This window comes from Denticeps clupeoides, chromosome 12 (assembly GCF_900700375.1).
Source record: "Denticeps clupeoides chromosome 12, fDenClu1.1, whole genome shotgun sequence".
In the NCBI taxonomy this organism is placed as follows: Eukaryota; Metazoa; Chordata; class Actinopteri; order Clupeiformes; family Denticipitidae; genus Denticeps; species Denticeps clupeoides.
The window spans coordinates 3695118-3713305 of NC_041718.1; the positions used below are offsets into that span (position 1 = coordinate 3695118).

Genomic DNA, 18188 nt, shown 5'->3' on the forward strand with positions numbered 1-18188 from the left:
CTCCTGCCTGGAAACGGCCCTGGACCCGCTGGAATAACTCGGAGACGTCGGCGCGATCGGTCCGTTTCGTCCGCATAAAGCGTGTCGGGAGCGGGCGCAGCAGAAGCCCCAGCCCCCATCACCCCTCCTTCACGCCAGGGCGCCGCGTCTCCTGCCGCAGACAGCCGAGTGCCCGCCAGCCAGCCGACCGACCGACCACCGACCCGACCCGGCCGCCGACTGCTGGTAAGCGTGCTCGCTTCGTCGGGCGCTTCGGTGGGCGCCTGTTAATCGGAACCGGGCGTGAGAAGCGACGGTTCGGGGCTGCGCCTTCTTTTTCACCACTTCCGCCTTGCGCGATGCTAGCCGGCTATGGAACTAGCAAGCTAACGCAGCGAATAGGCGCTACTTTTCAACCGAGTTCTGTTGCATCTCGCCGAGGTTTGTTTTCGCCCCCTGAGCTCGTTAAGGTGAAGAAAACGACGACGCCACCGTTTTGTTGTAAAATATCTGGTCGCTGTCGGCGTGTTGGCCCGCGTTCTCGGTATTCACCCCGCTAGCCCGTTCGCGCACAGGCTAACAGCTGAATTTTGAACCGGAGGCCGAGGTGGCCGAACACAGATTTTTTTTTACAAGAAATTCCACTCTGCGGAATTTTTATATTCCCGAGCAGCTAATTCGGCCCGGTCACGGCATGTTAAAGATTGTACAACGAATCCCTGCAAGTATCACCTTGCAAAACGAAACGGGGTGGAACGTTTCTGAAATGTGTGTGTATATATATAATTTTTTTTTTTTAAATCCGCCCGTAAATTTAGACGACACCGGTACTCGGTCCACCGTAACAACAGAACACTTCGGTGGCCGCATGCGTCCGCGTCCCACTCCCCCCTCCTTCATCGCCGCTTTGCTTGTTTCGCATGTGCAGACATGGCGGCTATTCGCAAGAAGCTCGTAATAGTCGGGGACGGGGCGTGCGGGAAGACGTGTCTGCTCATCGTGTTCAGCAAGGACCAGTTCCCCGAGGTCTACGTCCCCACCGTCTTCGAGAACTACGTCGCCGACATCGAAGTTGACAATAAACAGGTGAGCGACCGCCCGCGGTCCTGCGTTTCGACCCATTGTTCTTGAGCCGGCCTGTTACTGTACAACTTATCTAGTATCTGGGTAACGTAGAACAACCTATATGTTGCTGTAGCCATTTACTGTTTGTAAAAAATAAATAAATAATATAATGCTGACAGTTTAATTGCATCTCTATATCAGTCTGTAAAACCTCAAATGTTCTACATATTTAATACTGTTCTGAATAAACAAGTTATAATGTCACAACTACACATTAAGAATGCGTTCATGGCGCATGAGATGTGCAATGTGCGTTTTTCTGTCTACACTTGAAATCACCTGCCCTCATATCAGAATCGTGTTTATTGGCCAAGTAAGTGCAAGCACATACAAGGAATTTGATTCCGGTAGATGGTGTCTCTCAAGTAGAGTAGAAGAAAACAACAATGTGTAGGAATGTGTGTGAGTGTTATTTGTACAAGAAGTAGAATGTCTATTCTGTTTATACATATATATACTGAATATAGCACTTAAATGTCAGCGTGAGCGACAAATAAATGTTGAGAATCCGTCCCGCTGCATGTAAGTAGAGGAGGATGTTAAAGTGTGAACGTATTTAACCATCCGAGCTTGTAACTGCCGTGGCAGGTGGAGTTGGCTTTGTGGGACACAGCTGGCCAGGAGGATTACGATCGGCTCCGACCCCTCTCTTACCCCGACACCGACGTTATCCTCATGTGCTTTTCTATTGATAGCCCCGACAGTCTGGGTGAGGACTGGCTCGCTGACACACAAAAATCAGTGTAAATCTGCAGCAGCGGTGTTGTTAAATTGACACCCCCACCCCTTTTTTTTTTTTTTTTTCACGCGGTCCAGAAAACATCCCGGAGAAGTGGACACCTGAGGTTAAACACTTCTGCCCCAATGTTCCCATAATTCTTGTGGGCAACAAGAAGGACCTTCGAAATGACGAGCATACACGGCGTGAGCTCGCTAAGATGAAACAGGTTTGTACACGTAAACGCCAGTTCTCTTTCCTTGCTGGCGTATCCTTCCTCAAGTTGTCATTAAGCAAGTAATTGAATTAAAAAGTGCTACAAGTGCTAAATTAACATTGCAATATGTACAAGAAATAAACGGTCAGCCCTAGATATTTATTTTATAGATTTCTTTCTGCTTTCCCAAATGCAGGAGCCTGTAAAGCCAGAGGAGGGTCGGGACATGGCCAATCGCATTTGTGCTTTCGGCTACATGGAGTGCTCCGCCAAGACCAAGGATGGCGTGCGGGAGGTTTTTGAGATGGCCACCAGGGCAGCGCTGCAGGCGAGAAGGAGCAAGAAGAGCAATAAATGCCTCCTGCTTTAAACAGTGGACTCATTCCTGGCAAATCACATCAGTGCGGCGATACGCCCCCCCTGCCTGGAAAGACTGTGCTCACCATTTTTTAAAATTTATTATTATTAATGGTGTAGACGCTTGTTATTTAGTCTGTATTTTTAAAGGAAACATTTAGGCCAACGACTAGTTCTGTAAGGGTTGTCAGTATTTAATGAGGGGAATGGTTGGGCCAACACTTTTAGTCCTGGCAGGCCAGTCTCCTGCAGAGAGTTGGAGTTCTTCCAGTTCCACCTAATCTGATTGGCTGTAGCCAGGGGGGCGCCAAACTCTGCATGTGTCTGGCAAGCCAGGGCTGGACGTGTGTCCACCTGTTATTTGCTTCTTTTTTTTTTTTTTTTTGTATTCTTGTCTAGCCAGTCACCATGGTGTTCCTTCAGGCCATGGAAGGCATACTATACGAGCTTCAGTCCGCATTAAGGCTCAGGCTAAGCGGTCCGTACACTGTGACACAACCCCAAACCTTACCGTTCTTGTGGATGTCAGAATATGCAATTTACAGCTGGAAAATAATCAGGACCAACATGCTTTACAAGTGCACACACAGGGACAAGACTTGAAGATTTGTTTTGCTTTAAAACAGATAGAAGCAATTTTGGTACCTTTGTGTATTAAAAACTTTCTAAGAAGCTGTTCTTGCCTCTTTTTTTTTTTTTTTTTTTAATACAACAAACCAACCCGAATTAATTAAGTCAATAAATTCCTTAAAGTACTTAAAAATATGTATTTCAGGAAAGGTTAACAAATGAGTGACATGTTGGCTAATGCGGAGACACCAGGGGAACCCTAAACCAAGTTTAAGCTGCATATGTGGATGGTGGGACTAGGTATTATATCAGTCTGACATAAATTCACACATGAACAGCCTACGAAGAGGGTGACCATGTGGGGGAGGGCACTTCAAGCTACTTGCACTACCAATGAGGTGAATACCAACATCTTGCACTACCTCTCAAAATGTAGTCTACTCTTTTTTTTTTTTTAGCTTATACTTGCATAGAGACGTGTTAAGATGCTTCACACGAACATGAGTGAAATGCATAATTAGCAGAATATGCAGCAATACCCCCCCCCCCCCCCCCCCCCCCCCCCCCCCCGAAGTGGATGTGGTGGCCACCCACAACAAGAGGTTCAATATTTGTATTTTTACTTATTTAACCTGGACTTTCCTCATCCATGAGGACATGGATCAGGTTTTGGCATGATACAAAGCACTTTCACAAACATTATTATGTAACAGTTCGTTATGAAAATAAATATATTTGGCATTCTTTTTGGCAGTACAATTCAAACCATGACTGAGGTTTGTCTTCATTCAAATGCAGATGGCTTGCGTGCTTTTGGAGACACTAGATGTTTTTGGAGCAGGATTTAGACGACAAAAGCAGCACACCTCATTCCATAATTGATCGATTCCTGCATGTGATAGAACCTGGAACCGACACTCCCACAAGTCTGTGAAGGCGGTAGTCATTGGTGTTTCTTGGTTGGGGCTCTGGAGCGTGCAACAACAATTGGGACGAGCGCCAGTGCAGACAGAAAAACGGCCATCAGGGGGCGATAGTACAGCCACCCCGCACTGATTGTCAACAAGGACAGGGAGCAGGAGACACTGAGAGAAAAGATCTTCAGCCCCAAAGAGACGAGCTCCCTCAGCACTGGAACCCAGTCCACTAAAAGCAAAATAATGTAATGTTAATTTTTTTTTCCCCACAGTTTTGTTGAGCAGGTTTGTGCTTACTACACATAGGCAATGTCCAAATATTTTGTCTGACTATGATTAGGATTATTTCCCTGTGCCTAGTGACATGAGCTGATGACGGAGGTGTGTAATACCCAGCGTGTAGAGAATCTGTGTAGTCAGGCTGATACCCAGGAACATGAGAGCCCAGCCTCCAGCCCTCAGAGCCCACGTCCTCATGTTGTTGTACTCGTGTTCATGTGCAAACACTTCCTGCAGGAACAGCACAGGGCCAAATGAGGGCCTGCCCATCAACAATTTAATTATGGGGTTCAGATCTCAGCAATCTCACAATTTTCTTTTTTTTTTGTCACATACAGTCATATGTATGATATGCAGTGAAATGCTTTAGCGACTGCTACAGACCACAGTATTGCAAATATTGCAAGTATACATAACCAAATATTACACAATATTACATATATTATGTATTTAACATAAAATATGTGTAACAGGGTGGAGGTGTGCAAATGAATGAAGTCAAAGTATAAAGTAAAAAAGTAAAAACAATTGAGTTCAGAGTGACTGAAAGTGAAAAATCTCTCTCTCTCTCTCATGCACACACACGCTAAACTGACCTCAGCACTGAGCTCCTCTGTATAGAGAATCTCCAGGGTGTCTCCAGACTTGGTTTTGAAAGCCCTTAGCTGGTCTCCTCTCTGCATGGCAACCACACTGGCCTAAAAATGTTCCACGTCCAATGAAAACAACAAAACTCACATAAATACTCAAAAAATCTCAGACCAGTGTCCTCAGTACACTCACAGCCTGGGCACGTCCCGGCCAACTGCCTTCGCCACTGAGCCCAGCATAGGTGAACCGGACACGCACATCTCCCACCTGCACGTTCAGAGAGAGTCACAGTTAGCGCAACATTACTATATCTCTTAAACCATCACAATGTGAACTGAATGTAGTCTAATCCAAAAGGGTTAGTAACTATAATTCCTATATTGTTTTGTTGTGATGGTAGACCTATAATTCTACAGATGAATAAGGTCTGTTTCACGTGGCTTTATAATATTTATTCAGGTGGCTTTTGTGTTTGAGAAGTTGCTCACCTGAGGGCTTCGTGGGTTTGGCGTGTGGTAGAAGTAATCCTCATCCACAGTGAGGAACGGGTCGGTCCAAGGCAGGCCCTTTAGGCTCAGAGTCTGAAAATTATTTATCTGATCCACCAGTCCTGAAAAGTAGCAGAACGTTCACAACAGGCCCCATGATCTGGTCCACAGCAAACATTTTCTCCATAGCAATGCATTTTCTCTTACCTTTGGACAACACAAATGGCCCAATATAGACTTCCGGCGCCACCACAGTCACAGCCTCAACCGCCATTGCACTACAATGCCAAACATATTCAAGTTATGAGTACAGAAACCATTAGTGAGCTTAACTGATGTGTCTTGATGTTGTAAATGGAATACCTAGGATTCATGTGGCCAATTTCTTTGTCAAAGTGTCTGCTGTTTATGACCTCTGACCTCCATTCTGTATCTGTAAGGGGGGGAAAAGCCGGACTTAAAGTCTAGAATCTTGACTAAAGTGAATAACATGCATAGTTTAAATAAAACATAACCTGTAACTGAAAGTGAAGTGATTGTCATTGTGAAACAAATGCAGGACAGCACAAGGTGACAGTGCTTTTAACCATCATTCTTGATGAGCAGTGGGCAGCCACGAGCAGGACGGTGTTATAATCAAGGGGACCTCATTGGCAGCAAACTGATTATGGGGCCGCTCACCAGATGAATAAGGTTAAATGGTTAAATACAGAGGACACGTTTAACTACATTTACATTTACAGCATTTATCAGACGCCCTTATCCAGAGCGACTTACAGTAGTTACAGGGACAGTCTCCCTGGAGCAATTTATGGTTAAGTGTCTTGCTCAGGGACACAATGGTAGTAAGTGGGATTCGAACCCGGGTCTTCTGGTTCATAGGCGAGTGTGTTACCCACTAGGCTACTACCACCCACATGCGATGTGTGCTGTGGTGTGTCACATGTGACAATCAGGAAAAGAAGGCACTTACTATAGGTGTAAGTGGTCTCAGATTTCTTCTCGCCATTCTCTTCATAATCCCTACAGGGTTAAAACACGGTATAATGATGGTGAACTTCAAAGGGTGCATAATTCACAAGCTGTTTTCAATCATGAAAGCAGTATTCCTGCCTCAACACACCTCAAATTTGACAAACCTGCTCTCCTGAGACTCCACCCACTGATACATCTCCACTTCCCTCTTCAGCTTCACCGTGTGCACGGCCACTTTGTAATTGGGGTCGTACAGAGGCTGGATAGGGAAGGACATGAGGGCATGCTGACTGACAGGAATAAAATAAAACTTGCATCCAAACACTACCCTGAGAGTGTTTAAGAGAAAAACACGCTGGTGGTGGTGCAGTTGCTTCACCTGAGCAGTGTGCAGTGGTGCAGACAGGTGGACCAGGCGATGGTCGTTTTGGAGCTCCGGGCCGGAGAAGCTGTTCAGGGAAACCACCTGAGCGAGACCCTCGTCCAGGGAAGCAGCGGTACGTAAAGCTCGGCCCTAGGTAACGGGAATCCAGAGTTTACTCCTCATTAGAAAAGGTTACCACGTAGCTGGACAAGACACTGTAGCCCAGTGGTGCTGGTCATGGCTCGTCGTATTCGGAAGATGGACCAAGGCTTCATCGAACATTTAGTCAGAGATGGTCAGAAACTAACAAATGGAGGACTTGTCTGGCCGCGTTTTACATAGCGTGACGCGTGTACGGCGCGGCGAATTCACCTCGTTGGTGAAGAGCACGTAGAAGGAAAGCGCGAACAGGCCCAGGCCGACTACCATGCCGCCGGTGGTCTCGCTCAGGCGCTCCAGAAAGCCGGGCTTCTCCCGGCTGCTCACCCGAGAGTGCCGGTGACCGGAGTCCGCGTTGGAGAACTGCAAAACGATACAACAGACGCTCGTGACTTAACGTGCACACGGTGCTTTTAACGCTAAAACGAGTTTTGTCCTCTACATCCGGGGTATCCTACCGACATGCTTCAGCCCCGCGCCCGGAAGTAAAGAGCTAGCCGAAACCGAACGCCGAACAGGCGGCTGCTTTATCCCTCCTGCTCTGCGGCCTCTTGCCGTCACGAAAACCGTGGGCGCCACGGCATTATTTTCAGTGGTGGACGCGTATCACGTGAACCCACACCCTATTACGGCGTGGTTCGGCGGGGGGGGGTCAGACGCACGCGCATGCGCGAATCAAACCCGCGCGATGAGGTCATGTGACAATGCAACGTTTACTTGGCGTGTTGGTAATGTAATGTAGCTACGACGCTGTAAGCTTGTTAGGTTCCTGACGTTTGCGGAATGTGGTCTCCATGCTAATTAATCTTTGTGACATTACACCGCAAACTTTAAAATATTACATGAATGCATTAAGAACTGTATATGGTCTACTTCCTCATGGTTCACATCCAGCGGGTCTGAAGTTGAAGTGATTGTCGTTGTGAAACACTGCAGCACAGCACACGGTGCACACAACGAAATGTGTTAACACATTAGCCTGGGTGAGCAGTGGGCAGAAATGACATGGTGTATATATTTTAAAGTAAAGTGTAGTGATTGTCACATGTGATACACAGCAGCACAGCACACGGTGAACACAGTGAAATTTGTCCTCTGCATTTAACCCACCACCCTGAGTGAGCAGTGGTCACCATGCCCAGGTGGTCACCATGCCTGAATATTGTTGTGTTGTGAAACTGTGTTGGCCCAGTTTCACGTCTCATGGTGTGTAAGGTCAATGGTGAAGAATTCAGAACACCATTATATTCCTGTGGATGGACTGTAGATTACAATCCCTGAAACTGTTTTATTGACGTCCAGTAGATGGCGGTATGCGCTTTGGCGACATCGCTATACCCCTGAAAAGGAAGGTGAAGATAAATAGAAGAAGAAGGCAGTGAAGTCACTTCCCCTGTAGGGGTGATTATGTGCTCCATCTCTGGTTTTCTGTTGCTGTCTGTCCTTATTTCGTGATGAGATTTTTTATGGATGACGCATCGTTTAAACCAACAGAAGGACATAAAAGTAGTAAGACGGAACCCAGTTGCAGGGATTTGATTAGAACTCGAGTCTCTGATGCGTCACTCCCCATAAAACGGAGTGAACCTGTTCAGATCCTCCACAATCAACACACACTAAATCCTGCGAGGCTGTTACCCGAGCGCCCTGGCCAATGAAGCGGCCTTGTGTCGTTTTGTTACTCTTAAGATGGATCCCTGCCTGTCACCGTTACCTGCTGACGTGAGGAATGCTGAACTGGATATTTCATCAGACACCGGCTCACCTCTGGATTGTGCTGGGAAAACGCTGGAAGCAACACGAGAAGATAAGAAGACTGATTTCGATACATTTCTGTCTTCGGGTGAGTAGTGAGTGAAATGCTGTAACAACGAGTTAAAGTAGGGCCGCGCGGTATAAACGGTGGCCCATGGCAGAGATATCCAATGACTAAGTCGCGTCACCTGCGCGAAACCACGCCCACTCACAACACGAACCACGCCCACTTACAATATGAGCCCCGCCTGCTTTCAGCACGAACCACACCCACCTGCAGTATGAATTTAAAGGTTTCTATATATACTGCATACCCAATAAATAAAATAAAGCAAGTCAGCTCCGTGTTTACGAACCAGGAAATGACCAGGGACTATCCTAGCCCGTTTTGTTCCCTGTTCCCTTTTGTTCATTGTGATTTTAAAAATCACCAATATTAGAGGGACTGCAAGATAAAATAAGAAGCATAGTGTTATTTAAATATTTTCTGACAATATATTTTATGTAAACTATACAGTTGAATACAGAAAGTCCAAAAATTTGAAATCGCTTGCATTTTACAAATACCTGGTATTTCACTGTCTTGTGTGTGACAGTATACTTTCAGAATTGCCCAGATATAGTTTTATCTGGTATATGGTTATGCTATATGTTAATGGATCTGTAAAATTGGAAACAACGTTTCTCTGGAACCAGGTTCTACATTTAAACACATTTACATACTGACATGAATTGCACATGTATGACATTGACAAACTGGGCTACATAAAATACAAACATGGGACAGGCAGAGCAAGAATAACATTTAGGGCAAAAAAGCATGTGGCGCTTAACTAGAGAAACGAATAATGAAGGTGCACAGTAGAAATAATGCAAAAATGTAATAGTGGGGCAGTGATGAACTAGCAGTTAAGGAAGCGGCCCCGTAATCAGAAGGTTGCGGGTTCAAATCCCAAGGTGCCACTGAGCAAAGCACCATCCCCACACACTGCTCCCCGGGTGCCTTTCATGGCTGCTCACTGCTCACAAAGGGTGATGGTTAAATACAGAGGACACATTTTGTTGTGTCACCGTGTGCTGTGCTGCAGGGTTTCACAATGTCAATCACTTCACTTTCGCTTTCAATAGATAATATTTTCTAAACATATGAGGTAGAGTTTGTGTCTCAGTCCAGAGAGGAAAGTCCCTGAGTGTTCAGGTGCCTGAATGCCTGTGGGATGGCAGTGAGGGCCCGAATGCTTCATTACCTTTTCCCAGATGGTAGGAGTTTGAAGAGTGCATGTGAAGGACGTGTAGAGTCCTTCACAATGCTGGTGGCTTTGTTTTGTCTGTTATGGAGGGAAGAGAGACTCCGATGATCTTCTCATATGTCCTCACTATCCACTGTAGGGTCGGATGGGTGGGGGGAGATGGGCATTCCTCTGCAGGAAGTAGAGACGCTGATCTTGGCTGATGAGCTGGTGTTGAGAGTCCAGGAGAGGTTCTCCTCTAGATGAACACAGAGTATCTATCTCCACACAAGATTTGTGGATGTTCAGTGGACAGTGGTCCCTCCATTGTCTTCTGAAGTCAACAATTATCTTCTTCGTTTTGTCCACGTTCAGAAATAGATTGATGACCTTATATCAGTCTGTCAGTCGTTGCACCTCCTCCCTGTACACTGACTCATCTTTCTTGCTGATGAGACCCATCATGGTCGTGTCATGGGTGAAGTTGATGATGTGGTTGGAGGTGTGCTTTGCTGCACAGTCGTGGGTCAACAGGGTTAACAGCACTGGACTGAGCACACTGCCCTGAGGAACTCCAGTGCTCAGTGTGGTGGTGCTGGAGATGATGTTCCCGATCCGGACAGACTGAGGTCTCTCAGTCAGGAAATCCAAGATCCAGTTGCAGAGGGAGGTTCTCAGGCCCAGCAGGCTCAGCTTCTCGACCAGGTGCTGAGGAAGGATGGTGTTGAATGCTGAACTGAAGTCTGTGAACAGCATTCGTGTGTATGAGTCTTTAACACATTTCAATTACAAATTCAAAGAAGTTGTAGAAAGGTAGAAAAGGTACTATAAGTCTCAATTATTATCTATATTTTTTTTGATTCAGGGTGTTTATGTCAATGAAGTTGTATAGTAGAGCCATCAAGCTGAGTTTTATTTCCATACAAACAAACCTGGATTTTTGATGTTGCCATTGAGATAAATGGGTAACTGGAAGTGGCTGTCTTTGCCCTTTCTTTCTTTCAATTTTTTTTACAGAATCAGACAAATTCTCTCTTCAAAGACTGTGTTGCCGGCCAAACATTCTACTTAGTATTGGGCATAAATGTATGTAATACATTATTATTTGGTAATTATTTGGTAACCAATGTTGTATACAACTCTGGATATGTGATTTTAATCTGACGTATTAACATGTGAACTTTGTTATGTGTCTCTTCTTTACAGCGCTTGATCAAAACGTTCTCAAAGTAAGAACAAAAAAGCGAACCGAAGAGGAACTGAACCCAAGGAAACCCAAGCCTCACCGCTGTTCTCAGTGCAGTACGACCTTTTTATATGCATCAAAACTTAAAAGACACCAGAGGATACATAGTGGAGAGAAGCCCCACCAGTGCGTTCAGTGTGGGAGGAAGTTTTCAACTGGATCCATCCTTAAAATACACCTGAGGACACACACAGGAGAGAAGCCGTACCGGTGTGCTCAGTGCGGGATGAGCTTTTTATATACATCACAGCTTAATAAACACCAGCGGATGCATACTGGAGAGACGCCCCACCAGTGTCTCCAGTGTGGGAGGACATTTTCAACTGGATCCAGCCTTAAAATCCACCTGAGGACACACACAGGAGAGAAGCCGTACCGGTGTGCTCAGTGCGGTTTGAGCTTTTTATACACGTCACAGCTTAAAAGACACCAGCGGATGCATACTGGAGAGACGCCCCACCAGTGTGTCCAGTGTGGGAGGAGGTTCTCGACTGGATATAACCTTAAAATCCACCTGAGGACACACACAGGAGAGAAGCCGTACCGGTGCGCTCAGTGCGGGATGGACCTGTCGACCGGATCCGGCCTTAAAAAACACCTGAGGACGCACACCGGAGAGAAGCCCTACCAGTGCCTACAGTGTGGGATGAGCTTTTCACACGCATCAAACCTTCAAATACACCGGAGGATACACAGCGGCGAGAAACCCTACAAGTGTGAAGAGTGCGGCCTCAGCTTTTCGCACGGATCACATCTAAAAACACACCGCAGTATACACACTGGGGAGAAACCACACCAATGTGCAAGCTGCGGGAGACGTTTTTTACGAGCGTCAGCTCTTAAAGTACACCAGAGGATCCATACGGGAGAGAAGCCCTATCAATGTTTACATTGTTCAAAAACCTTTTCACACGCTTCATACTTCAAAAAACACCAGATAAGACATGCTGGAGAGAAGCCATACGTTTGCAGTCTTTGCTCTAAAAGTTTTGCAACACTTAATGAACACAACAGACATCAAACTGTACACGCTGAAGTAAATCCTGGGGAGTAGCTTGGTGTAACGGCGTTATGTAATTGAACTACAAATAAAATTGTCATGATCTGGTTGTGGGTGGGCAGCTCCACGCTTTGGATTGGAGTTTCATGTTGTCGATGTTTCCTGATTTCCTAACTCCTGTTTTTGAATATAAATGTACAGTACATCATAGTATATCATCATCATAGTTTTGATGTAAATGTACATCAAAACTATGAATGAACACATGTGGAGTTATATACTTAACAAAAAGTGGAGACCTGACCTCCACAGTCACCGGACCTGAACCCAATCCAGATGGTTTGGGGTGAGCTGGACCCCAACAAGTGCTAAACACCTCTGGGAACTCCTTCATGACTGTTGGAAAAGCATTTCAGGTGACGACCTCTTGAAGATCATCAAGAGAATGGCAAGAGTGTGCAAAGCAGTAATCAGAGCAAAGAAACTAGAATATAAAACATGTTTTCAGTTATTTCACCTTTTTTTGTTAAGTACATAACTCCACATGTGTTCATTCATAGTTTTGATGCCTTCAGTGAGAATCTACCAATGTAAATGGTCATGAAAATAAAGAAAACACATTGAATGAGAAGGTGTGTCCAAACTTTTGGCCTGTACTATATGCCCGCTGTCATGTCCTCTTTGGGTCATTGGTCGTTTTCCCTGTTTCTGTACCTGCCTTGTGTTGTATTAAATCACCTTTTTGTCAGTCGCACATCACACATTGTGAGTTCCGTGGCACTGCAACAAAAACTTTATTTTAATGTGTTACGTTACTGTAGGAAACGCTTTAATTAAATTACAGTTATTGAAAGATTAATGATCACCATTTTAGTTCAATTTTAATTTTGTATAAAAAACCTTGTCAAAATGTGGGTGGTAGTAGCCTAGTGGGTAACACACTCGCCTATGAACCAGAAGACCTGGGTTCGAATCCCACTTGCTACTGTCCCTGAGCAAGACACTTAACCCTAAGTTGCTCCGGGGGGGGGACTGTCCCTGTAACTACTGATTGTAAGTCGCTCTGGATAAGGGCGTCTGATAAATGCTTTAAATTTAAATGTTCAGATGTTGGAGCTGTACTGCCCTCACACTGGTACTTCCCGTCAAAAGCCCACCATACATGGTTAAAGCAGTGGCGCCAAAACCAATCGATTGCGGCATCATTTTCAATCGACAGTGTGTCACTATGGAACACACTCGCCCGTTTAGTGTACTGTAAACATCCTCCGGTCAGATGTTAGGTGCAGCACTCTAGGTCTTGGTTGGTTGTTCACGTCTCACTAATTAAATGCACAATAATTCTCTTCGGTCTAGTGCGGGTGTATTCCGGCCTCACGACTAGGTGTCCTAGCGGTTAAGGAAGCCCGACCCGTAATCACAAGGTCCACAATCACAGGTCCACAATGATCAATTTGTGTACTGTTTTACCGTATCCCGTGAAATAAAAACATGCACATCTGACTGCCTAACAGACATTTCTGTGTTTTCTAATTTGTGAATTCCTATCATGTGATATTATATTAGGTGCGTATTGAAAGTGAAGTGATTGTGAAACACTGCAGCATAGCAACAACGCAATTAGGGCTGCAACTATCGAATATTTTTGGAATAGAGTATTCTGTCTTTTTTTTCATCGATTAATCAAATAATCGGATAAAATCATACTTTTGCGTTTTTAAACAACTATCAGTAGTGTGTTATGCAACAAAAAATCCTCTTAAAATGAGCAAGCAATTGGCTGTTACTCCTCACAAATTTCTCCAACAGTAAGACTCGCATCAAACCGGTTTTTAGCCTGCTCATCTCTCAGCTGGATTCTCAGAGACAGCCTGAACCTGGCCACTGCGTCCTCACAGACTTCGTAGCCATAAGAGGCGGTGTGGAGCAGCTCGAGACAAGACCTACAGACCAGGTCACAATTGTTTAAGAATTTGTTGTGAATGTAGTATATGATGCTTCAGGTTTGTTTTGTCATTCACCTTTAACCATAACTTCGTCTGTGTATTACAGGTTCGTTGGACCCCAGAGGTGCTGGGAGAGTTCTGCGCTGGACGTTCCCGAGGAGCAGCCTGTGCCAGGGTTGAGAAGACTTCCAACCCAACCTTCCTCTGCCCCTGTTACTTTAGTCCTCTGTTCCATCCCAGCAGCAGCACTCCAAGGCAGCAACCATCCCTCTGATTCTGCGGCTTAGCTGCCTTGTCTTCCTGGACAACAGCACATTCCCAGGACATCATGCTGGTCACACCTTCAGGGTTCACTGCTGATTATTGTTTTTATTTAGTTGATCAAATCTTACATTTTTGTATTTGCCACAAGGGGCGCCAATCTTCATGTTACAGCTGCCCAAACATTTTCCATATTATCGCTTAACTTGAATAAATACACATGTGCTTTCTTTCTACGAGTTATCTGGCGATCCCTACGTCATGATCTGCATGAACCAAGTATAAAACGGAAGGGATAGAATTTCTATCATGTTTTCACACTGATGTGAAATGACTACTGAACCCCATAAACCATTAGCATATTAGCATTCTTTTGCTAAAGCACAGAGTTTTAAGCCTGTAATATTTTCCAAGATATAGACTAAGAGCAGCTAGTAACGCATCATCATCATCATCATCATCTCCGTCGTCTTCTCTCTTTTAGTGAGTTTTGTCTCATCTGGACACTAAGAGCCAGCTTTTTGCTGGAAAAAGCTTTACAGGAAGTGGAATGTGGGGGACGAGGGGGGTCTACAAGGCTGCCCAATCAGAGTGTTTAAAGCATTTCCCATGGTGCCCTGCTCAGCGCACACGTCTGTACAGCAGTGAGTGTTAATGTTAATATTGCGCGTATATACAGCTCATTACAGCCCTGTAATAAAATATATATTTAAAATGTTTATGTAACAGGTTACAAGACCTTTAAAACGTATGATAGAAGAAACAGCATTGAAAACGAACGCACAGTCCCAACCGTCCTTGTGACAGATTGCCCAGCAGCCTTGGTTAAATACCGCTGCGTTTCTGAGTGCAGTCGTTCTTGCTTCGGCAGCACATATACTAAAATTGGAACGATACAGAGAAGATTAGCATGGCCCCTGCGCAAGGATGACACGCAAATTCGTGAAGCGTTCCATATTTTCTTTGCTCACGAGGGACACTAAAATGTCACAATTCTCTCTTAAAAAACACCTTATTTGTCTCACGTTGCAATTAAAAGATGCGTTGTATTGTTTTAAAGGCCTTTTTGGACACAATATGTTGTTCATATCTGCTTCCATGAACATAATTTATCAGCCTGTTTTATTTCGCTCAGCAGCACCATTTTATTCATCTGCACCTGAATAAATTAACACCTTTGTTATTTTTGTGTTTTCAGCGCAATAGTAATATTAGAAGAAATCTTCTCTTCGGAGCATCTTTGCCACCTTCAGGTGCCTCATGGGCTGCGGCTGTACGCACAGGTCGGCGCAGGTTCCCCCGTTTCATGAATCACACCCGATTATTTGCGGGGATTAATAAATGAGGCCCGTTAAGTGTACGTCACAGTCTTGAGTTTGATTTAGAACATGTCTGTGTTTGCTAATTCTGTGTCCTGTACATGAGTTTATGCTAATTTACTCTGCTTGGTATCGCCAGGGGTCAAGCGGCAGGAGTGTGGGCCAAAAAGAAGCACGGTGCAATCATTTAAAACGGTTTTTATCCAGATAGTCTGTATGGATGATGAAGATGATGATGATGATGTGTGGCGCCACCATGTGGTAAGAGACAAAACTGAGTTTGCAGTTTTTAATGTTAACCTCCAAGACTGTATCAGATTGACCTAAAGTTAGGGCTGGGTCATATAGAAAAACAATTCAACATATATTTTACATAAATATATTTTTTCCCAGCTCGAACAATTTGATAAAAACTGAATGATTTTGTGAAAAAAGGGTGATAGTAGCCTAGTGGGTAACACACTCACCTATGAACCAGAAGACCCAGGTTCAAATCCCACTTACTACCATTGTGTCCCTGAGCAAGACACTTAACCCTAAGTTGCTCCAGGGGGGGACTGTCCCTGTAACTACTGATTGTAAGACGCTCTGGATAAGGGCGTCTGGTAAATGCTGTCAATGTAAATGAAATGCATTTTAGATCTTTTGGGCCACTCTCCCTCTGCCATGATGCAGTTAAGCGATAACACAGTTATCAGTTTTCAAAGTTATCATAACTTCGGCGCTTGAGAAATTAAATAAAACCCTGGCCGTAATGAAATCTGGCTTATTTTGTGACGTAAGCACGCAGTGATCCACACGTACACACGTTCTCTCCGGATGTACATGCTAATGTCCCAATGTGCATGCTTGTGTCTGCTTGCTCTAGTTTCCAGAATATTTTATTCACTTTGCAGGCATCTAGCAGTCGCTATCAATATGCATGAACTTTCAGAAATTCCAGAAATGTCTGGCATTTAAAAGTAATGTAAACATAAAATATGCCAATTTCTCCTGGAACCTCAACACCACCTCCACCACCAAGAAAGCCCAGAAAAGTCTGCACTTCCTCACGAAGCTGAAGAAGGCCAACCTCCCTCCTCCCATCCTCACATCATTCTCCCAAGGGACCATTGAGATGTTCTCTGCTGCTACATCACTGACTGGGACGGGAACTGCACTGTCGCTGAGCAGCGGATAGTGAAGACAGCAGAGCACATCATCGGGGTTCCACTTCCACCATCTCCCAGCTCTACCTCATCTGTCCAGCTCGGAACATAATGAAGGACTCTCACCACCCCTCACATGCCCGCTTCTCCCTCCTACTGTCTGGCAGATGGTTCTGCAGCATCAGAACTGTAACTGCCAGACACTGCTAGAACGTCTTCACCCCAAACAGTCAGAGCTCTCAATGCACCGCCATCACCAGAACACTGATAAACTCAACAACATTATACTTCCAGCCTTATGCTCCTGGTTTTTTCACATTCTTACACATTTTGAATGTTTGTCTTGTCTTGTATAATATCCATCTTTTATGATTGCACTATGGGGGGTCTGTGTGAAACATTATTTCAATACATGGCATACTGTGTATATTGTTGTACTGACAATAAACCAATGTTGAATCTTGATTTTATAACTGGCCAGCAGACGGTCATTATCAAGATGTTTTTTAATAAGAATTTTTGAACAGTGTCCTGCAGGCAATATTTCAAGTACCGGCTACAAACGTGGTGATTTTGGAAGTTTCCTACAGGATTCTTGTTTCACCTACCTGAACAAAATTTTAGCCAAGCTCAATAAATATCCAAATCCATTTCAGCAACATTTTACGCCATGTGCATTTCACGCGTCAAACGTTTATATGGTCCTCTTTGAAAGTATTCAGGAGCTAAATTTGAGCAGCTAGACAAGAAGTTTAACGTTTAAAACTCCAACACCGCTCCAAATACCTGCCAATTTTTTATGTCACCACTGGATGGCGCTGTTTCTTAAAAGGTAACAGCACGTACGATCGCTCTGCGACAAGCACTTTTTTTACTCCACTAGAATCAGATTCAGAATCAGAATCGTATTTATTGGCCAAGTCAGAGCAAGCACATACAAGGAATTTGATTCCGGTAAATGGTGTCTCTCAAGTAGAGTAGAAAAACAACAAAAAAACCAACACAACAATGTGCATGGATGTGTGTAAATGTTATTGTACAAGCTGTGGAATTAGTTTGTGCTGTTTCTAAATAACTGTATCTAAAGGTGTTTTTTAAGAGAGAATTGTGACATTTTAGTGTCCCTCGTGAGCAAAGAAAATATGGAACGCTTCACGAATTTGCGTGTCATCCTTGCGCAGGGGCCATGCTAATCTTCTCTGTATCGTTCCAATTTTAGTATATGTGCTGCCGAAGCAAGCACGTCTACACTCAGAAACGCAGCGGTATTTAACCGAGGCTGCTGGGCAATCTGTCACAAGGACGGTTGGGACTGTGCGTTCGTTTTCAATGCTGTTTCTTCTATCATACGTTTTAAAGGTCTTGTAACCTGTTACATAAACATTTTAAATATATATTTTATTACAGGGCTGTAATGAGCTGTATATACGCGCAATATTAACATTAACACTCACTGCTGTACAGACGTGTGCGCTGAGCAGGGCACCATGGGAAATGCTTGAAACACTCTGATTGGGCAGCCTTGTAGACCCCCCTCGTCCCCCA

General features: G+C 44.6%; 3 protein-coding genes and 2 non-coding genes across 7 annotated transcripts; 3 read left to right on the top strand and 2 right to left on the bottom strand.

The window, feature by feature from the left end:
- On the top strand, positions 1-3068 carry LOC114800290 (rho-related GTP-binding protein RhoA-B-like). Of its 2 annotated transcripts, none has more exons than XM_028997459.1 (5): positions 1-225; positions 908-1065; positions 1693-1813; positions 1921-2051; positions 2236-3068. In XM_028997459.1, the coding sequence occupies exons 2-5, from the start codon at positions 910-912 to the stop codon at positions 2407-2409; spliced, it is 582 nt and encodes a 193-aa protein (XP_028853292.1). In that variant the 5' UTR covers positions 1-225; positions 908-909; the 3' UTR covers positions 2410-3068. The 2 variants fall into 2 exon arrangements, with proteins under 2 accessions (XP_028853292.1, XP_028853291.1); XM_028997458.1 differs by lacking the exon at positions 1-225 and adding an exon at positions 290-420.
- Positions 3069-3679: 611 nt separating this feature from the next.
- LOC114800285 (transmembrane protein 43-like) lies at positions 3680-7373 on the bottom strand. Its single transcript, XM_028997453.1, has 12 exons — positions 7198-7373; positions 6953-7102; positions 6596-6730; positions 6381-6475; positions 6215-6264; positions 5605-5674; positions 5449-5519; positions 5242-5363; positions 4946-5020; positions 4759-4860; positions 4276-4393; positions 3680-4112 (listed from the first exon to the last, which is right to left on the bottom strand). The coding sequence occupies exons 1-12, from the start codon at positions 7201-7203 to the stop codon at positions 3910-3912; spliced, it is 1197 nt and encodes a 398-aa protein (XP_028853286.1). The 5' UTR covers positions 7204-7373; the 3' UTR covers positions 3680-3909.
- Positions 7374-8122: 749 nt separating this feature from the next.
- Positions 8123-12260, top strand: LOC114800283 (zinc finger protein 664-like). 2 transcript variants are annotated; one of them, XM_028997448.1, is made up of 3 exons: positions 8123-8582; positions 10741-10809; positions 10930-12260. In XM_028997448.1, exons 1-3 carry the CDS (start codon positions 8429-8431, stop codon positions 12021-12023), a joined length of 1317 nt encoding a protein of 438 aa, XP_028853281.1. In that variant the 5' UTR covers positions 8123-8428; the 3' UTR covers positions 12024-12260. The 2 variants fall into 2 exon arrangements, with proteins under 2 accessions (XP_028853281.1, XP_028853283.1); XM_028997450.1 differs by lacking the exon at positions 10741-10809.
- A 2771-nt stretch (positions 12261-15031) lies between these two features.
- On the top strand, positions 15032-15138 carry LOC114801526 (U6 spliceosomal RNA). The gene has a single exon (XR_003751563.1). It is a non-coding gene; the product is annotated as a U6 spliceosomal RNA (small nuclear RNA).
- Positions 15139-17779: 2641 nt separating this feature from the next.
- On the bottom strand, positions 17780-17886 carry LOC114801525 (U6 spliceosomal RNA). The gene has a single exon (XR_003751562.1). It is a non-coding gene; the product is annotated as a U6 spliceosomal RNA (small nuclear RNA).
- Positions 17887-18188: the final 302 nt, after the last annotated feature.

Excerpts from the sequence above, each read along its gene's own strand:
- LOC114800283 (XM_028997448.1), top strand. The coding sequence starts at position 8,429 with ATGGATCCCTGCCTGTCACCGTTACCTGCTGACGTGAGGAATGCTGAA. Across the intron at positions 8,583-10,740 it reads CGATACATTTCTGTCTTCGG|AATCAGACAAATTCTCTCTT; the intron begins GTGAGTAGTGAG and ends TTTTTTTTACAG. Across the intron at positions 10,810-10,929 it reads ACTTAGTATTGGGCATAAAT|CGCTTGATCAAAACGTTCTC; the intron begins GTATGTAATACA and ends TCTTCTTTACAG.
- LOC114800290 (XM_028997458.1), top strand. The coding sequence starts at position 339 with ATGCTAGCCGGCTATGGAACTAGCAAGCTAACGCAGCGAATAGGCGCT. Across the intron at positions 1,066-1,692 it reads TCGAAGTTGACAATAAACAG|GTGGAGTTGGCTTTGTGGGA; the intron begins GTGAGCGACCGC and ends CTGCCGTGGCAG. Across the intron at positions 1,814-1,920 it reads TGATAGCCCCGACAGTCTGG|AAAACATCCCGGAGAAGTGG; the intron begins GTGAGGACTGGC and ends CACGCGGTCCAG.
- LOC114800285 (XM_028997453.1), bottom strand. Across the intron at positions 6,265-6,380 it reads GTGGAGTCTCAGGAGAGCAG|GGATTATGAAGAGAATGGCG; the intron begins GTTTGTCAAATT and ends TTAACCCTGTAG. Across the intron at positions 4,861-4,945 it reads GGCCGGGACGTGCCCAGGCT|GCCAGTGTGGTTGCCATGCA; the intron begins GTGAGTGTACTG and ends GAACATTTTTAG.